Source organism: Camelina sativa, chromosome 9 (assembly GCF_030686135.1).
Source record: "Camelina sativa cultivar CO46 ecotype springtype chromosome 9, ASM3068613v1".
Lineage (NCBI taxonomy): Eukaryota > Viridiplantae > Streptophyta > Magnoliopsida > Brassicales > Brassicaceae > Camelina > Camelina sativa.
This window is the reverse complement of record NC_141888.1, coordinates 84198-105276: the sequence shown is the minus strand read 5'-3', so window position 1 is coordinate 105276 and position 21079 is coordinate 84198. Positions and strand designations below refer to the sequence as shown.

General features: G+C 32.1%; 3 protein-coding genes and 2 pseudogenes across 5 annotated transcripts; 3 read left to right on the top strand and 2 right to left on the bottom strand.

The window, feature by feature from the left end:
- Positions 1–789: 789 nt before the first annotated feature.
- On the bottom strand, positions 790–3812 carry LOC147937506 (zinc finger protein SHOOT GRAVITROPISM 5-like). Of its 2 annotated transcripts, none has more exons than XM_087463710.1 (3): positions 3073–3812; positions 2337–2739; positions 790–1712 (listed from the first exon to the last, which is right to left on the bottom strand). In XM_087463710.1, exons 1-3 carry the CDS (start codon positions 3230–3232, stop codon positions 932–934), a joined length of 1344 nt encoding a protein of 447 aa, XP_087319836.1. In that variant the 5' UTR covers positions 3233–3812; the 3' UTR covers positions 790–931. The 2 variants fall into 2 exon arrangements, with proteins under 2 accessions (XP_087319836.1, XP_087319837.1); XM_087463711.1 differs by lacking the exon at positions 3073–3812 and adding an exon at positions 2860–3067.
- An 8168-nt stretch (positions 3813–11980) lies between these two features.
- On the top strand, positions 11981–14321 carry LOC147937505 (protein BASIC PENTACYSTEINE1 pseudogene; annotated as a pseudogene). The gene is made up of 2 exons (XR_015567065.1): positions 11981–12516; positions 13101–14321. The product of XR_015567065.1 is annotated as a protein BASIC PENTACYSTEINE1 pseudogene (transcript).
- Positions 14322–14460: 139 nt separating this feature from the next.
- On the bottom strand, positions 14461–15441 carry LOC147937504 (putative clathrin assembly protein At2g01920 pseudogene; annotated as a pseudogene).
- Positions 15442–15796: 355 nt separating this feature from the next.
- Positions 15797–17281, top strand: LOC147937503 (psbQ-like protein 3, chloroplastic). The gene is made up of 3 exons (XM_087463808.1): positions 15797–16167; positions 16782–16988; positions 17068–17281. Exons 1-3 carry the CDS (start codon positions 15898–15900, stop codon positions 17161–17163), a joined length of 573 nt encoding a protein of 190 aa, XP_087319934.1. The 5' UTR covers positions 15797–15897; the 3' UTR covers positions 17164–17281.
- Positions 17282–19518: 2237 nt separating this feature from the next.
- Positions 19519–20527, top strand: LOC104779530 (uncharacterized). Its single transcript, XM_010503897.3, has 3 exons — positions 19519–19663; positions 19799–19957; positions 20048–20527. Exons 1-3 carry the CDS (start codon positions 19646–19648, stop codon positions 20267–20269), a joined length of 399 nt encoding a protein of 132 aa, XP_010502199.1. The 5' UTR covers positions 19519–19645; the 3' UTR covers positions 20270–20527.
- The last annotated feature ends 552 nt before the right edge of the window (positions 20528–21079 follow it).

The following is a 21079-nucleotide window of genomic DNA, read 5'->3' as shown; positions in this document are numbered from 1 at the left end:
ACGGTCACGGACCAATACGACATCATAATAGTACATTTCCCATCACTCCACCATATATTAACTCGTCCCAAGCAATTATAGCTTACCCACTTTGTAGTATTAATTTGCATGAAATATTTTTCAGACCTTATACCATTCATTAGATTTTGAGAATATGTTACATGGATTGGTTTGATCTTGACGACCAAAAAAAAAAAAGATTCGTTTGATCCGTATACCTTACAATTTTTGAATTTTTAAATTAAAATATACCATCATATGTTTCACAAAAACATTGTAGACAAAGAAAAAAAATATACATTAATCCATATTCACAAAAGCTCTGGACTTATAAGTGGCGAAGAGCGGATATTTCTTTGTGGATTTAGTCATTTAGACATGAGGTCAAGACACCAATGGATTTAGCTCCTTGTTAAATACTGTAGACGTCTACAATGAAAAAAAGTTATTAATTTTTAGTAGCAAACTTGATATTGTAAACTTTAAAGTTTATGATACCAAATTCTTTTTTTTTTAAGTTTACAATTTATAGTCTATTGTAGCGGGAGTGACATTAACAAGTAATCTAAACTGCAATATTTATCAAGAATGTAACAGTAACATGTAACGGTACGTTTATGAAATAGTGACGACATCCTGTAAATTTCTTTGAAGGATTGAGGATTGGGGCTTCTATTTTTGAACAATTTAACCACGGAATTGTAGATATAAATCTAGAGTAATAGGAAAACCTGTATATAGAGTCATGAGCACTCATAGACTAGGTACTACTGTTGAACCTAAGATAAATTCGACTGAAAAATTAACATATTATATATGGTACGTACGTAGTTGAAAAAAATAAATACAACCGTGTAGTTAATACACAAAAATATTTAAAAAAAAAAGTAAAACTTTAATTTAAAATGAACTTTGTACTTTTGTGATTTACTTAAAATCCATTTTCAAAGTCTCCGTCGGTATTGGCTGAAGACATGTAACTGACCACAAGAGATGTCTCGTCAGCCGCAGCCGCCGGAACCGCAACTGCTTGAAACTGTCCTTTACATGTTTGACAAGTGACTTGCATGATCGTTGAGCTTATTTTCTTCATAGATTGTTCCTTTAAAAACTTAGCTCTCTCAAGCTCAGCTTGTGCCTTTTGCCTAATCTTCTTAGCATTCGCAAATTCGTTTTCCGCTATCTCTCGTTGCCTCTTCGCTTCTCTTTTAGCTTCCTCCGCATAAGCTTTCTCCTTCATCGCTATCTTCATGATTTGCTCGCTTGCCATTATCTCTTTTATACGATCAAAGTTATTGTAATGTTGATATGATGATGATGATGGTGCAATGGAGAGGTTTAAGTTTGTAGCATCATGATTATGATTATGATGATGAGATGGTTCTTTAACTTTTTGTTGTTGGTTTTCTTGATGGTTAGGGTTTTGATTCGACGATAATGGAAGAAGCTGGAGTTCGAGGTTGAGATTATTTGATGAGTGAGTGAGAACTGAAGGTGAGATTCTCTGATGAATTGGACGGCCTTCTAGAGGTATAGGAGTCGCAACAGCAATTGCACCGCCGTAATTGGTTTCACTAGACGGAGTACTGATGGTTGAAGCGGTTCTAGAGGAGCAGGCCGGGACTGGTACTGCGGTTTGTGGCGGTAGAGGCTGTTCACGGTGAACTCTCCGTACGGAACAGTTATCTTGATGCTCAATAAAACTCTCCACCCTAAAAGCAGAAAAGAAACTTATATATCAATTTAATAATTTCATTTGGTTATGAAGTGACAAATTTAATAATTTTATATTAACGTTTTCTGTTTAAACCTCGTTTATGAAATAATAACGTTATAGTTAGACTATATTTTGACCAAAAAAAAAAAAAGACTATATATTATTAATATGAGTTTAGGTCCAATAGTAGCCTAAAAACATAGTATAATATTTCTTTATAGATTGGGGTCAATGTCATTACTCTAAGTAATTAACTTTCTTTTTATGTCACAAAAACCAAACAAATAGTCAAGAGATATATTAGAAAACTCTGATGCATACACAGAATTAGTAAAAATCATGAGCGATAGTCAAATCAAATAGTACTATAACTATCAATCTTGGTTTTGGGTCGCTTGAGCAATTTCTATTTTTGACTCTTTTATATGATCTTCTAAATATACATACCAAACAGAGCCAAATTAAATGTATATTGAGCAATTTTTGCATCTTTCTTGAATTCATAATACCAATACTAACTGATTAACAAAAAAAAGGGTCCATATATATATAATAAATTAAAAAAGTTGGATTTTTTCTGATTAAAAACCAAATTTTAACGAGGAACAAGAAACTATACCTGGAGAAGACGCGACCACAGTCACAAGAATGTCCTCTAGTGCCACAAGTTTTGAGATGAGCTTTGTAATCTGATTGAACAGCATAACCTTTAGAGCATCTCTCACAAACCCATTGCTTATGGTTACTGTGCTTTCTTCTGAAATGTTTTTTGATACCAACAAGATCTCCGAGAGCATGGCAAGGATCATGGTGAAGGCAAGTTGGTTCAGGGCAAACATAGACTCGTTTCTTCACCTCTATGTTGTTGTCTCTTTTAAGAAGCTTCCATGGAACTTTGTGACGTCTTCTATGCATCTGAAGATTCTGGTCTCTTTGAAACCCTTGGTTACAGATCTCACATATGTATCTGTCTGATTCAAGAAGAGTTCTTGGTGATAAAGACACAACTTCTGCATCTGGATCTGAAGAGCAAATAAGACATACTCCATCAAAACACATATCTTCGGTTTCAAGAAAAATTCATAAAGCTGAGTTTTTCAATGAGGTTTAAGTAAAAAAAAAAAAAAGAAACACATTAATACCCAAAAACTTGAACTGGTACTATTATTAAGAATAAAAAAAATTGAAACTTCAATATCAAACCTATAAAAAAAACATGTCTTCGGTTAACATTATATATATTTTTCTAAAGTATGGTTTTAAATGGAATTTTAGAGAAAACCAAAATTTAAAACAAGAAAATAAAAAAAGAAGATTGAACATTAAATTTTTCAGTAGTGGGGATTTATTATTACCTGGTGTACCTGCAGGTCTTCTTTTCCTCTTCTGAGTGGATGTGTTTGTGGTGGTGACCCCATTTTCTGAAGAAGAGAGGAAAGGATCAGAAGAAGAAGAAGAAACCACACAACATGTGTTAGTGTTCTTGTTGGACAACATCACTTGATATGTTCTCATCAATAACTCTACTTTTCTTGATCTCTCTCTTTTTTGACTTTATTGTATTTGGATACTAGAGATTGATTTGATGAAACAACAAGACCCAAAGACCCCAAAAGAAAAGAAAAGAAGAAGTAGAAAATTTGAAGATAGTGGGAGGTTCAGCTTTACAAAGATGAGAGGAAGGGTAATAAAGAGAGATATAGATATAGGGAGAGAAAAAGTTCTTTTAAGCTTTCTGCAACAAAGGCTTTTCAAACTTTTTCCTAGACTCTTCAAAGTTCTCTTATGTTATTATGATGAAAGCTTTTTAATTGCTTGGGTCTCTCTCTCTCTCTCTAGCTCTCTTTGCTATTTTGACTCTTATCAGCCTATTTCTCTCTCATACACTTGAGAGCTGAGAGCAAGTAAGGAGGGGTGTTTGATGTTTATAATCCTTCTGTTTATAAAGCTCATTGCACTGTGCCATCATTACATATAATATATACATACACTCTTGTAGCTAGCTAAAGAGAGAGAGAGAGAGAGAGAGAGTGAGGTACTTATGTATTAGATTTAGATTTAGAATTTTCTTTTTGTTATTTTGTTTTTATATTTTAGACTTTGTTTCTTAGAGTATGTTGGATATATGGATTTTTGGCTTGGACCCATATCTTGTCCTGATTGATGAATTTGTCTGATTTTCTTGAACCTTCATACACTATTTTAAAAATAATTTCGATTTTTTTTGTTTTATATATGTTAGTGATTATCTACATGAGGTTTCTCTTAAAAAATGAGAAAAATATGAGATCATACGTCCACATGTAGGGCTTATTTTCATTGATAAAACTAGGTCTTTGTGTGGAGTTTATCTATCTCCATTGGCTGACCTAAATTCGAATTTTGGATATGTTTTACAAAATATGACAGAACTAATTAAATAATAGTTAAGGTTATTAACATACTTGTTAACTTTTTTGACTGTCACTCTCAACTCCTATAAGTAGTGTGATTATACATCACTAAATACATCTTGCGTTCCATTATTGTTAAAGCAAATCCAATAATATATAGACAATCTCCGAAAATTTGTCATTGTTAACTATATATGAATGTTATGTCATCATGTTTCCAAGGGTTGGTCCATATACATGTTAAGATTCTTTTCGAATTACACTTGGAAACAAAGGAGAGGAAAAAAGGTATATGGTTCTTGTGAATAATCCAAGGATAAAATTGCATAATTGCATTAAATACCAAATTCTGTAAGTTTACAATAATTCAGACAAAATATTATTTCTTTTCTATTTGGCTTATATAATGGACGTACTAGTGCCCATACAGTTAAGGGAAAACAAAAAGACAGATAAATCAAAATACATGCGTAAGAAAATAAAATCAAGCCAAGAGTAAAATGTGAAAAGTATTATTATAAAACCCTACATTGATAAATTCATATTCGATCCCGATTTAAGAAATGAAACAAAACAAAACCAAAACCGATCCCGCACGTGATTATATGTCTTACTCACGTGACCTTTTTCCCATCCACTCTCTAGTGTCGATTCCTTTTAGGCTTTTGCGTTTCTTCTGAGTCATTCCTTAGGAAGGTTTCATTAACGTATCTAAGACTAAGAATAAGTAATTTACGATCAGTAGGCGATCAAGGATTTAATAAATAGTAGTTTTTTGTTGTTGTTGTGTGGAACTCATATGAAAACTGCCAAAATTAATCATTATTGTGATCTAGAATTTCTCAATCATATTTAGATACATTCTTCTAGTAATTAAACAAGGTTGGAATTAAACTAAGAGACTTTAATCATATCTAGAATTTTTTTTTCTTTTTCTGTTTCAATTGTAATGTTTATATGTATTCCTTAGCTTGATCGCGCTAGTAGTTTTATATTTTCCTTATTGTCGAATAATAATTTAAATATCTGATAAAAGAAACAAAAGATGCCTCATAATGTGTTTTTTGTCAGTTGTCTAAAACTGGTTTCAAATAGACCGAAACGAAAAATGAAACGAGAAGATATCATCGAGTTAAGGTGACAGCTTTTGTATAAAGGGAAAGATATGAGATCGTGTTTTGTAATAATTTCCTAAGATGAGATTACTCTCCCGACTCTTGCTTTTATCGACTACCATTGATTATTCCTATACTAGTACATATATAATGCATATGATATTTATTTCGTAACTAAGAAACTAGAAATCTGTAGTATATATATAAAATTTCAGAAGTTAAGTTAGGAGAATGAATAAAATAAGGAAGATACTGAATGTGAGTAGGAGAACTGAGTTGGAAAGAGAGATCAAGTCACATGCTCCAAATTTACAAAGCAAAGAAATGCCATCATCTCCCCCAACTCCTCCCCCTTTGATTCTCTTTATCTTTTCTTTTTTTCTATCTTCATATTTTAAATATTTTTCTGATAAAATAACATATGAAAATAGATTAGCTATTTGAAAAAGAACATTCCCAATACATCATTACTCACTTTTATTCGGATATATTTTGGTCTCATGCCTTCATTCTCAAGTTTGGCATACATCAATGAACTCTAAAATGCAGCCAAGATAAGGAAACACCTATACGAATGTGTATATACAATTTGTGTTAAATCTTTCAAATCAGATTATTAAAAAATATAATTTTTGTGAATAAAAGAACTTGGTTAAATTGTACGTGTGTATATTACATTATATTAAGCTGGTTACTCTTTTCTTTTTAATATCGAATTAAGTTGGCGACCAAACAAAAATGTGACTAGAGGCCGAAATGATTATTGGGCCGTGAAAATGAGTCCACTGGCTGAATATGGGTCTACATGAATGATGTTAGTAACAGTAAAGTTGGATCCAAACCCAAATATATCGTCGATATTAATTGAAAATTTGAAACAATTTTATAAAACAAAATTCTAAAATTTTTTATTTATGTTTTTATAAAGTAATATACACAGTTCATTCCACATCAAAAGTTAAATAACAAACCCACATTCTTATATATTAAATTATTAATTAAATTAAGTGAATTTTTTGCAGCTATTGCATGTCTACCTAAGGAATTTGTAGATCATTTCTGCAACTACGTTCTCGCAACCATTTGTAATGTCTACCAAAAAAATTTTGTTCCACCGATTTAAGGTTAAATCTCTGCAGCCAAGAAATGGTTTGGAGTGTCCATAGTAGTATTAACGTAATCAAATATGTTTTTTTCCATTGACCTGTCAAGTATGTAATAATCCTTGATAATATTTCATAGTATATACATGGTGAATCCTTGATTAACATTTTTTTTGGGTTTTATTATTCACAATTATTGTATTAAAATCATTGTATTTGTTCAAAATATGTACTAACCCATGGGTACTAACTAGTTATGAATTTAAAGAAATGGTAATTGTAAGTTTAACTATGATCATTATGATACCAATGAGCTTTTGGTCATATGTGGTTGAGTTTTATGGCTGATAAGTCTCATTATAAATCGTTGGTTGAGAACTAGAAGTGAGGACATGGATCAGAAGCTGAGGATATTTGAAGGTCCTCTCAAGGAAATGGACATGAATCCATTTAGTTAAATAAGTTGATGAATAATTGGGTTGACCCACTACAATATAAATGAATTAATATTTAATATAAGATAATTATAATTAATTACAATATAAAATAATTAATATTTAATATAAAATTATAAGATGATGATGACATCATGTTGTTGACTATGATATATATATATATATATATGTTGATATGATGATGGTGATGTTAATATGATTATGAAATTATGATGATGATGATGATAGTAAGATAATGTTGATGATGATGATAGTTACATGATGGTAGTATGATGATGATGATAGTATGATGATGTTGATATTATGATGATGATAGTATGATGATGTTGATATGATGATGGTAGACTGATGATGATGATAGTATGATGATGTTGGTATTATGATTATGATGATGATAATATTAAGTTTATAATAAAGAAATGATGGATTAATGGTTAACTCATAACCCCATTATAACTAAACTCATTTGACTCATGAATTCATTTAATCATCAACTTATTTAACCCATCAACTCATTGGGGTCAAAATTTTAAACTAATTACGGTTCATGAGTTGAGTTGAATTGAGTTTGCTCATTAATCTTGACCCATTTTGACACATCTATATTCTTATCTATAATTAAGTAATATTGACATATTTTTTTTGTTATTTTGCTAAGAAAATCATATACATAAAAGTAAGGTTTTTGTCTCTCTTTATTGGTTGATTTTCATTTAATGTTTTCAAATTTTTTTATTTTTAATTTGTTTTCTAATTATTTAATTGCTTTAAACAATATTTAAAATCCAATTAACATAATACATTTACCTCACACATTAAAATAAAATTATAACTGAAAATAAAATAAATTTTGCATTAATCATATTATACCATTCAATTTTATTCAAACATAATAAATTATTATTAAAACTCCATAATTCTAAATGTAACTTCCATCAATTCTTATCATATAAATAAACATTATCTCATTCTCTCATATTGGCATTCTTTTACTTTCTCATTTTCACATTCTCTCATTCTCTTCCACAATACTTCAAATCATTTTTTTGTTTTTTTGTTGTTTTTGATTTCTTATATTTGTTGTATGGGTTACAAATAAACAAATGACATATCATTGTAAAATTTTAATGCAAAATTTTAATTTTAGAGACTACATGATATATATTTTACATTGTTCTTATATTTATAGATTCATCTCCATTATCTAATTTGGATTATCATCTTATAAGTAATCATTATCTCTCCTCCTCTCCCACCAATATCAGATGTTGTTATATCTCATTGATATGATCATGAGACCATCCAAGAAGATAGTTGAGTCTTGTTCAAGACGAACGAAGTCAAAGCTCAATTCATCCAGCCAAACAACCATTTGGGATAAATTCTTACCGCATTTAGAGCATATCTCGAAGTGGAATCAATCCAATCAGAGTTCAGATGAATGAGTTATTCATTTTAGAAATCATGTGAACTCATGACTATGCGATTTGGACCTACAAGCATTCAACGGAGGACTATGAGTAAGTCTGAAGGATTCAAGCTATGAACCAAACTGTGATGGAATCGTGATCCATTCTAGAACCACAGAGATTTGGAATCACATTAAGATCAGTTCATTTGTGAAAGATATGGATATTTCAAGTCAGTGGATCTATCCTTGTTCCAATTTCATGTCTGAGCCAAATATCGTATTGCACAGACCAACTCAGCAACAATTTCGACACGAAATCAGTTGGAGGATGTCAACGGATCTCTTATGTTTCCAACAAGCCCAAGAACACAAGATTTGGCCAACAAATCACAAAGTGACGCTTCATTTCCAAAGGAGGTCAATCTAGTTCTTCACTTGGTTTATGATCAATTGGTTCAGTGAAGAGTTTTAAGATCAATTGGTTTAGGTGCTTCCAGAATTATGTTTGGCAACCAGGAGGTGTTCTACTAAGACCATGGTGAAGAAATCATACAATCCATCTTGTTTTTCATCAGCAAATTGGACCAAAGAGTCAAAGAGAGAGAAGATCAAGGAATGCACTTAATGGGTTAATTCAAGAGATTATGGGCAAGGAGAGCATGGGAAATGTATTGGAGATGATATCTATCAAGTCCAGTCCACTTTGAACCTAATACAAGCCCAAGAAAGCCCAAAAAAATCACTTTATTTTGTGGTAAAAGAGGAGAGACGAAAATAGAGTTCAACTCACCTTGGGAAGAACACCTTAGGGCATCTCCAACCCCACTCTATTTTAGAGTCAAATCTCTATTATAGAGCAACATTTGCTCCAACCCTACTCTATATTTTACTCTAAAATAGAGAAAATAATAGGATTGCTCTATATATAGAGCCTGTGGCGGACCCAGGATAAAAATTGAGGGAGGTCAGTTACAGGGAAAAAACTAAAATTTTGTCATATTGGAGGTTCGAACTCGGGTATGGGGAAGTCAACAGTACAGAATTTACCATCTGTGCTACTAAAATTTTATGTAAATACATGTAAAAACAAACTATTTATCTAGTTTACCCAGGTCAGATGACCCACCTACTTCCTTAGTAGGTCCGCCCCTGTATAGAGCAACTCTATTCTCACCTCTATTTTTTACACTAACTCTATTATAGAGGTGAAAATAGAGTAATACATTGGAGGAAAACAGTGCTCTATTTTTGAGTTACTCTATTTTAGAGAAAAAAATAGAGAAATACAATGGAGATGGTCTTAGGAAGGGATACATGCACCAAGAGTTGAATCTTCATTCAACTATTTAGCTTTATTGTCTTTTAGTTTCAAGAATAATCAATACTTGGCTTTGTTACCAAGTTTTCTATCCTTATATAAACACATGTAATCTCATTTGAGAAATCAATCAATCAAGAAATCTTTTATCTTTTATTTGAGAGTGGTAAACTTCTTTGTTTCTTTTGGAACTTGTTCTTTCTCCTTGGTGGGTTACATCAAAGAGTTCTCCTTGGTGGGTTACATCTAAGAGTTTTCGGTATATCAAGTGATTCCACAGCACTTGATGTTGCCATTCACTAGCTGAAGATTGAAAAGTCGTTACAAGAGAGTCTAATGCACAAGGATATTTGGGATTCGTCTCACGCCTTCTCATCTGTCTCTGCGAAGTTTCTATCTAAAGTTCCACCACCTTGCTTTGTTTGGTTTTTTTTAAGAAAGTTTGGGGCATAAGGATTTTCGAGTTCATCTCACGCCTTATCATCTAGCTTCGAGAGCCATCAGAGTTCTAGGATTATCATTCTACCAACCTTAGTGCGTCGATTCCTTGGGAGAATCACATCACTCATATGTGTTGTAAGAGTCTGATTTTATATTTTAATTTAGAAAGTATTATATATATATATAACATTGTTTTCAATTTTTGTTCTTATTTTTAAAGATTCATCTCCATTATCTAATTTGGATTATCATCTTATAAGTAATCATTCTCTCTTCCTCTCCCACCAATATCAAATGTTGTTATATCTCATATGTGTTGTAAGAGTTTGATTCTATATTTTAATTTAGAAAGTATTATATATATATATATATATATATTTAACATTTGTATAAAAATAAAATCTTTTATATTTCTTGCCTTTCTAATCTATTCATATTTATTTTTTAAATTTCCATAGTTAAATTTAAATTCACATATGTTGGTTTTAACAACAAAAAAATCAAGTTTATTTGAGAATTAGATGTTTTTATTCCTTTTAAATGATCAATGTGTAACATATTATACTTTTGAATCAAATTATGGGCCCACCAACACTCACTTTAAAATTAAAACTTTTTTAATTTTAAGAGTTGGAAAAGTATAAAAATTTGTTTGTAACTCTCATAATAATATCATAGTAGTGTTCTCAATGAATTTAATTTAATATAATAGAACATGTTAAAAATGTATTAGTAGTATGCACTTGATTGCACTTTTGTAACTCTCAAATAATTACCTTTGATACATCGATTTTTGTATTATCTATTAAAAGAAAGACACATATCTCACTATAACCCTCATGACCTCATATTTCAAATCTCACATAATTTTATAAATTCTACAATATCATTATCTTTCCTTGATTTAACCAATGATATCTTAACTTACTAAAAGTTTCAGTTTATTTGAATAGAGTATATATGTAAAATATGATATATAGTTTAATTTAGTTTTTTTATATGAAACATTATCATTTCATATAAATCAAAATCCATACACAATTAAAGACTTTAAGATAATAAAGTAGTTGCAGTTTTTTATTTTATTTTTATGGAAATGTATTAGTCTAATCATCTATGGTTAGACTCACTTAGTTATATATGTATGAGATATTGTAAACCTACTGTTTATTATTTTGATTTCTTCCTAATTGAAACATTTTAAGTCTCTTTAAACTATCACCATAAATAATAATAAAATATGCTTAACTAACACCACAAAATAAATTTTATGAAAATATATATCACAATGATTTTGAAATATGACTACAACTACAAAAATATATGGCATGTAAGATACAATATGACTTAATTGCACTAAATATATTATCATCAAAAAAATTTTGATTTATTACTTTATTTAAATTCATACTACTACGTAGTCTTTAAATTTGATGTATATAAAAAATATAATAATAATAATATGTTAATTTTTGTTATTTTTTCAAAATAGAATAGCGATTATGTAAGAACTCACGCGTAGCGTGAACTAACATCTATTGATGTACATGATAAGGTTTTGTATAGTCAAACAACGACTTTTGTTGCTTATCCAAGCACACGAAATCGATAGATCAAACTCCTAAACTAACCATTCATTTGTTTCATCTCTGCTTGCTCTACTAGCAAAACATTATCCCTGGAAATTAAAAAATACAACTCATTTATTGCTTCCCAGATCTTTCATGTAAGAGAAGTTCACACAATTACCCTTGTACGTTGTTTGAAGTTCTTTTCCGTATCCTAAAAAGCAAGCATGTTGCCATAATTGTGTAAATTGTCTCGTTCGGTTTGGGTAGTATATATTACTAATCTTACTCTTTAAAATATGTTGTTAATGGGCTTCTACCAAAAGAATTACTTTCACAGTTGCACTTCTATTTCATTCTAATATTTTACCCAAATACACAAATGGGCCTCAAATCAATTCCTCTTTAGACTTTATTTCTTATTTTAAATACATTGATTGCCTTCAAAAGTTCTGGTTTACACACAATTATCATCATAAATACCTTAATGTATCTGTTCTTAAAAAACTTTTGATTTTGACAAATACGTAGGCATATTTTATCAATGATTCAATAGTACAATGTAAACGGATAAGAAGAAGCAGTGGGCTTTGATTTTGTTTTTTTTTGTCTTCTTCTTCTTCTTCTTCTGTCACATGGTTTTCCTTTTCCCCCTAATCTCTGTGCCCTACAAATAAACCAAATCTCTTCAATAATCTTTTTTTTTTACAAAAGCCATTTTGGAAATTTTTTTATATATTTAAAAGTGTCATTTTTAGGATTCTCTCTCTTCTTACAAAAAAAAAAAAAAACTGGAAGAGATCTTTTATAACATTCTCTCTCCTCTCTCATCCCTCATATCTTTCTCTGCTTAGGTTTTTTTTTTTTTTTTTTGGTTTTCTCTTTCCTCTCTCTTTCCCAATCTCTCTCTCTCTCTCTTTCTCTCTCTCTCAGGTTTCTCTCTCCAGGAAGGTCAAAAAAATTCCTTAAAGAGCCGTTTAGACCAAACCCACCATGTAAGATTTCTCTCTCATCAATCTATGTCTCTTTCTTTCTCTCTCTCTCTCTCTCTTAATTTTTATAAGATTGAGTCCTTTTTGTACTGTACTCTCTTTCCATTTCTACGATGCTCTCTTCCATTATCTTATTTGAAGATATGATTTATCATAACTCGAGATCTGAACATTTCTCTGTGTGGGCAAAAAAAAAAAAAAATCGTAGCTTTATGTCCTGTTTCATTAGATCTGGTTCTGGGTTTTGTCAGATCTAGAAATTTGCATATGGGTTTCAGACAGAAATGTGAAATAAATGGATTCTAATTAGAAAAAACCCTAGTTTTCGTTTCTGGGTATCTCAAAGATCTGTGCTTTCGTTTTGACTCTGTTACAGAATCTGAGAAAATGGATTGTTTTTGTGTTAATTACTTGAGAATTTCGATGAATCCGAGATTTAGAAACAGATTCAACCTCAAATTTGGATACTTTTCGATTGCTTATTGTTTATTGGATCTTACACAGTCATTGTTCTGTTTTTGTTTGGATTGAATTGGGTTTATAAAACTTGAGGTTTTAATCTTTCAATGGGGGCATTGTTTATGTAGTTTATAATCTCAATGGATGATGATGGATTTCGCAATTGGGGATACTATGAACCAGCGGCTGCTACGTTTAAAGGTAACCTTGGTTTGCAGCTTATGTCTACCATTGACAGGAACACTAAACCGTTCTTACCTGGACGTGAATCGAATCTAATGATCGGTTCAAATGGTTCGTATCATCCTCGAGAGCACGAGGCCTCAATGCCTATGAACTATAGCTGGATTAATCAACCAAAGGACAACAAGTTCTTCAACATGTTACCTATAAGCACACCTAACTACAGTAATGTCATGTCCGAAACATCTGGTTCGAATTCGATGCAGATGATGCATCAATCGGTTGTGACTACATCCCGGTTTGAGGAAAACCCGATACAACCTCCTCCTTCTCGTGAAGATGAAACCGTTCAGCAGCCTAGTGGTAAGAAGCGAAAGATGAGAGGCAGCATGGCAACACCAACAGCACCAAAAGCTAAGAAGCCGCGTAAACCGAAAGAGGAGAGTGGCGTTACTAACAATGTTCAACAGCAGCGTGTGAAACCGCCTAAGAAGAGTGTTGATGTTGTGATTAACGGTGTGAGTATGGACATTTCTGGTTTACCTGTACCGGTTTGCACTTGTACTGGAACTCCTCAGCAATGTTACCGTTGGGGATGTGGAGGATGGCAATCAGCTTGTTGCACAACGAACATTTCGATGTATCCTTTACCGATGAGTACTAAGCGACGCGGTGCAAGGATATCGGGTAGGAAGATGAGTCAAGGTGCGTTTAAGAAGGTCCTTGAGAAGTTAGCAACAGAAGGTTATAGCTTTGGGAATGCGATTGATTTGAAGAGTCATTGGGCTAGACATGGAACCAATAAGTTCGTCACGATCAGATAAGTTTGGAAAAACTCAAATGTTTTTGTTCTCTCACTGATCGTGTATATACAACAAAACTGTAACCTTTGGGTTTTTCCTTCTTCTTCTGCAAGGTAACTTCTTTGTTTTTAGGGTTTGATCATCATATCTCTTAATTCATACATTCTTAATGTTCTGTTTTTGCTTGTTTGAAGTTTTCTCTCTAAGACAAGAAAAATGTTGGTTTCTTTCTTTTTTCTTTTGCAACTTTCTCATTTCATCTTTAGGTTTGAAATGTTAACTTGTAACATTAGATGTTGTAATGATCAAATGTTGTTATTTTAAACAATTTTAGTGAAAGTTTTAAGTTCTTTTTTTTTGCAATTTACCCTTATACAAATCGTTAGATATGTCAAGTTTAACTAATAATGCAATAGCTTATAGTCTAAACAAGTGTGTTCACATTAACATAGATGCACAAATGAGGTGGAATAAAACGCATGATTAATCACTAATTACGTAATTAGAAGCTAATTAAATCTGATTGACTATTATCATCATCACTTATCTTGAATCTCTCAGAATAACGCCACTCTTCACTAGTCACCAAATCCACCTCCACCATATCTTCAGCCGTTACGGGCCTGACCTTTGCCGCCTTCCGATCTAACTCCGGGGCCATACGGAGAAGCTTGTCGAGCAGTATCACTTGAGATTCCGTGACTCCCACGAAACTAGTGATTTCTTCAGCGTTGGTGACACCAAAACCTCTACAGAATTCTAAATACTTGACGAGTTCTTCTCTCTGAGACAAAGATTTCGCCACGATCATCATCGCCAATTCCGCCTCGGCTGACGATATCTCGAGAGTATTGCACTGAACTTGGGATAAGAAACCGGCGAATCCGCGGCAAATATGATCGTTAATCTCAAAAACCTCGCTGATTACATATTCCATAGCTTCAATTACAAGAGGCGTTTCACCAACCGGTTTGATCCTCATCAATGAATCAACGATTCTTTGCATTTTGACAATGATCTCAAGCCGAATCGTGTTCTTGTTGAAGAAGAGAATCGATCTTTCGTCAAGAAACAAGAAATAAGCGCGAACGAATATATTAAACCGACCGGTTCTACTAAACCGAGATTTCCTTTTCCCGAAACCGGAAAGATCAAACGGTAACCTTCCGATGGAATCGACGGCTTTGATTCCGGTGAAGAACAAGCCGTGTAATAGCATCAAACATTTCAAAGCCACCGTCCAGTTACTCGTGCGTTCCACGCGTAATGTGATGGCGCGTATGATTGGTTTGAAACTAGAAGGGTTGCTCTGTATGTATCTGTAGATGAATTGAACGTTTTCATTGTCCATTGAGAGATCGTTGTGGCTCGTCGCTTTGATTATCGCCGCCGTGAAGTTTTCATCAGCTGCTGTGATAAGACTGAGCTTGTCCTTTATAGCTCCGGAGGCGCGTCTCCATAACTTCATTTTTCGCCTGGAAAAAGTTTTCGTCTCATGACAAAGTTCTTTCAAATCTGTTATAATTACGAGTTTCAACGAAGTGGATTTGTTTATGATTTGGATTTTAGATTCTTAGTTTGTTTTTTCAGTTCGCTCTGTTTCTATAACTCTGTTTTGGTATTTTGGTTATGGTTTGAATTTTATAACAATATATTAGTTTCTTACTTTATAACATTTTTTTTTGTCAAACGCAAATTGAGATTTTTTAGTGTCTTACGTGTTAATTTATGTATCTATAAATAACAATGCGCATATTTGAGAAACAAAAAAAATGAAAATTTGGCGGGTAGTTGGAAGTGTCATATCTCCACTAGTTGACACGTGCCACATTCAGTGGCCGTTAGATTTTAATCTTTGGGTCTAGTTCTTATCCTTGTGAGGTTGGTTGGTTGTTCAATGGCGCAGCTGCTTTGTTTGCTCATTGAAACGGCTTAATACATGGCGCTTTCGAAGTCACCACCACATTTAACTCTCATTCACAATCAAAACTCTCCAATTGATAGAGCTGATTCTATCTTAACATTTTCCATTGATACATTCAGCAGAAGAAGAAGAAGACGAAGAGACGTTTTACTCTCAGTTTCAGGAACACTAATCACTCAACTGTTCTTCTTCGATAGCAACCGCTCTTCTTCTGCGAATGCCGCTGATTTTTTCAACTTCGGCGCTCCTGAACCTGAGCCTGAACGAACCGTCGAACTTGCTCAGGTCTAAACTACTTATTTCTTGACTTTAGTTACATTCTTTTCTTTTTTTTGGTGTGGTTAATTGAAGAGTTTTGGAGGTCCCATCGCAATAGAATGTTCCCTAATGAAAGTTCAGACTAGAGATCCTCCAGAACGTAACTTTTGCAAGATCATAGAGAACTAGATACTCATTTTAGTTCTACTATATATGATCCATTTGTTAATTATATAGTACTGTTAGAATTTAGATGTTGTAGTACTCCACTATATAATTGCTAAACAATTGAGGACAGTGTGTTATATACAAAAGCTTACTCACATGGAATGAAACAATTGCAACGATCTGTATTTTCAATGTAAAGTCACAAGGTCAAATTTTCTTTTGTGGATATTTTTTTTTGTTTTTAGATTCGTTATTCGAATTTTGACCAAGTGATTTATCCGAGTAAGTTCACAAAAAAAAAACATTTATTTAGAGGAATATTAGATGTGTAATTAAGTTATCAATCACTATGGATTAATGGGTTTTAATTTTTTAACGCTATAAGTTATCCGTAATATGTTTGTGGAAGGCTTTTTGTTGCAAGATTATATAAAATTTGAATTTTTCGTGTAATTTGGATATGGTTTTCATAGGAAGGGTTAAGAAAAAATGCAGAAAATATACAAAGAATTAAAGAGGTGATGATAGAAAAAAAATTGTGGAAGGAAGGAGGGAAAGAGCTAAGGAGAAGTGCATCTAACATGAAGCAAGACTTTTACTTAATCATCCAAGCAAAGCCTCCTAAGGATAGACCTCTTTTTAGGTCTCTTTATTCCTCTCTCTTCAATTCTATCACCAAGGTACATATTCTTCATTTTGGTCTCACACCACTATATACTCATTACTATTAATAAACTATATATACTTTGAAAATTGTAGATGGATTATGCAGCAAGAGATGAAGATGAAATTAAGGTATTGGAGTACTATAAGAATATTGTTGCGATCCTCGATGACATCTTTCGTCGAATTTAGTTTCGAACATAAATATTAATTTAGGAAATCGAGTCCCATTTGTTGTCATGTTCTTTCTTGTCTTTCCAAAGGAAAACACTAGTTGAAATACGAAGTGACAAGATAAAAAGTTGGCAAATGTTTTTTTGTATTATTTATCTAGTCATCTTGAGACAGTTACCTACCTACATAAGAAAACTCATAGCTTATGTGAACAACCGTTCAAAAAGAGCTAAAGACGTACGTACCATTACCAATGCAATCGGATTTCATGATATACTAAGTATTCATGTATTTGTATATAAATATTATTATCTAAATTCAAGACGTAATAATAAATAGAATTACATATTTTTTTTTCTTGTTTAAAACAAAAGGTGCGTATATACGTACGCACAACAATGACCATTCACACACAAACAAAATGATTAAGTACATTTCCTTCTTAAGTTGAGATATGTGAAGGTGGGAGAGCTTGTGTGTATAATTTGAAAAATTTAAAACAAGAAAAGAAAATATTCTTATAAATAGAGTATAAGGATTCACCATGATTTTTTTGGTTTATTATTCACAATCCTTGATTAATATTTTTTTGGTTTATTATTCACAATTATTGTATTAAATTCATTTTGTTTGTTCAAAATATGTACTAACTAGTTATGAATTAAAAAACTTTAAAACTAATAATATAAAAGAGACAAGGGGTAAAAAGAGCTTAACCATGATCATTATGATACCAAATATGTCAATGGATAAAGAATGGGGAGATCATTTTACATTAGACACTGCGGCAGAAGTGTCGCGTGTAGAAATACATGTGGTATCTACAGATGTGAATCAGATCGAGGTTATTCGTCCCAAATACCATGAGCTTGAAGAAACACTACAAAAATCTAAAAAAAAATATGTGAAAAACAAATTTCATGTGTATTGGTGCCTATATACTATGAAATTTGTATATACTATGAAATTAAGGATTTCATGTTATATGGTGAATCCTTGATTATATACTATGAAATTTCATGTTATTCCTTGGTGCGTATATACACATGAAATTTGGTTTTTTGGTAAATACATGGTAAATAGAATTACAAGTTTACAACCAACGCAATATATATAGGAATAACAAACTTACACAGTATCATAATTTATAGTAACTTAATTAGATGAGTTGGTAGATAATGAGCTACCAAGGCAGGTTGAAACTCGTTTGAAGAGTCTCTTGACCGTTTGTTATAGGATGCCCCCCCCCCCCCCCCCACTGATTGATAAAGTAACCTAAAATATTTACATATATTTATTTCATATGTGAATTTGTAAATATAAACACGAGTGTTCATTTTTACTATTTTCACCCAAAAAGACACTGTATGAACCGTATATATATACTCTTTTACGTAACTAATGATAAATAGTTTGAAAAAATCAGACTCAATAATATACTACAATAAATTCAGCAAATTTACTACAATATTATAATTGCATGGCTAAGTTACATATTTTACCGTATGCATATTTATGGTCTTTTTACATATATACGCTAGCTATATTTGTGTATTTATAGTAAGGTAGCTTTTTTCCATTCGCATACAAAAACGGCTTGTTAAGTAAAGCAAAGTTGTGTACCTCATGCTTTCCCCTTAACGGCCGGCTTTAGTGGTTTTTGTTTTCTTTTTGGCAAATTTCATTTTAACGGAATACGAGCAAATCTAATAGCTTTTCTCTACATCACCAATCTTCTTCAAAGCCCTAAAAGGGAAAGAAGAAAAAAAAGTAAGACATGAAACAAAGCGAAAGATTGTTCGGATTTTCAAAGAAAGATAGCATCTCCTTTTGTCAAAAGCAAGAAAGTGTATATAATACTGTATATATATAGTAGTTGTTTTTTACCCTCTTTTTAGACCCTGAACCAAATAGTGAGCCAAATCTACAAATACAGAAATACAAATTTGATATTGCTATAATATTTTGATGTATATATGATTCATATACAAGACATATATATACTACGTTAAATTTACTCTTTGGATGTAAATTGTGATTTCTCATTTGATTGTCAAAAACTCACAATACTCATAATTTCATTACTTGTTGATAGGAGTTTCAATGTGATAGTTTTAAATATATAAAAACAAAAAGTATTACCTTGAATAGACTCCATTAACACACTCCATGTTTTGAAGTTTGGCACCGATTGCTAATATTAAGAAAAACATTCTTGCAAAAAGTTATATCACCCATACGCCATTTGAATGATATGAAAATGGTCCTGAAAAAAGAAAGAAAAAATAGTGGGAGGTTTAGGAATCTTTTTCTGCCTCACATCTTTTTTCACTGTGGGGTTAAAAAATCCCTCCTTTTCATGCCAAAACACAACTTTTATTTATTTATTTTTTACCTCCTCCCTTTTCCTCAATTTTGTTTTACCCTTTTATACACACAAGCTCTCCCACCTTCACATTCCTCTTCTCTCTTCTCTCAACTCTCACCTTCCACCAAGCTCATGGACTTCGATTCCTCAGTGAGTTTTTAATTTTCTCCTCAACCAAAGCTTAATTTCTTTACTTCGTTTTGATTTCATTTGTTTTACGAAACCATGGACACGTTATTCTTGAATATTGCAAACAAACCCATATATTTTTCTTGTTTTCTTTAGGACAAAAGAGAGAGTGTGGAGGAGACAGTGATGATGGAGTACGATGGAGAAACCAATCACTTCGACGTTGAGTTTTGTCCTGTTGAACATCCGGTTGAACCGGAAGAAGAAGATCGTCCGGTTAAATGTCCCGTACCAATCTCATCATCCCTCGTCCACGTAAGTATTTAGTTTCTTGGAATGAATCAGTTATTTACACCAAAAAATTTCCTCATTTTCACCGATTAAATCGATTTTAAAATTGTGAAGAAACCAAGGGAGAAATCTAAACCGGGATGGGTAAAACACAGAGCCAGCAGCTACGAAACATCGGTTTATCCACCACCACGTCATCATGTACGTAACGTACGTAAGAGACACAACTCGTTCGACGTGGAAGGGAACAACAACTTCTTCACGAGATCTCATCATGATGACGAAACCACAACATCTCGAAGATCTAACATCACCATCTACCGAGTTCTTCAATAAGTTCACTAAGTTGGAGCCTTGAATATATCAAAATCTCTTATTATGTATTGAGAGGTCGATCGGTTCTATTGTGAGATGTTATTACTTTTTTTTTAGCCGGCGATTTGATTTAAAGTTTATCTTGGATGTGGGTTAAGGTAGTAGTATGTAGTTTGATCAATGTAGTACCAAGGTTTCGGTAAACTTGTTATTCGGTGATAACCGGTCCGGTCAGATTCGGTTACCATCTTAGAAAATGTTATAATTTCTAGCTTTTTATGAGTGCATGGCCAATTTCAGTATAACATGATTTAAGAATAGGCCGTATTTGATTAAATCTTAATCTGTACATGTGCTTAACTGGGGCCTATTCTTAAATTATCAATTTATTATTATTATTTTTTCTCATCAATTTGATGATAAATTTTTTGAATCATGATTAGTTAAAAACTTCTCATGATAAAAGAATTTTAGTTAAAACAACCTAGTAAAAACTGAAAAGAAATCCACTGCCATATATTTAGCTAGCTAATTTCCTGTTTTTGGTCAATAAATATATAAACACCATCAATGGTTATCACACTGCCATACATGCAGCTAATAAAATCAATATATATTTTTAAATTTTATACTTAAAGACAAATGGTTCAATATACATATATAACTGATTAGAAATCACAATGTATTACTGTTACCATTTTAATGAAAAAAAGTTACACACAAATGTCATAAAGTTGTACATAAAACACAAAAAAATATATCAAAAGCTTCAAAATGCAGATCCCATTACTATTGAAATTTCAGTCACAGTTTTGTAAAATTTAAACAAAT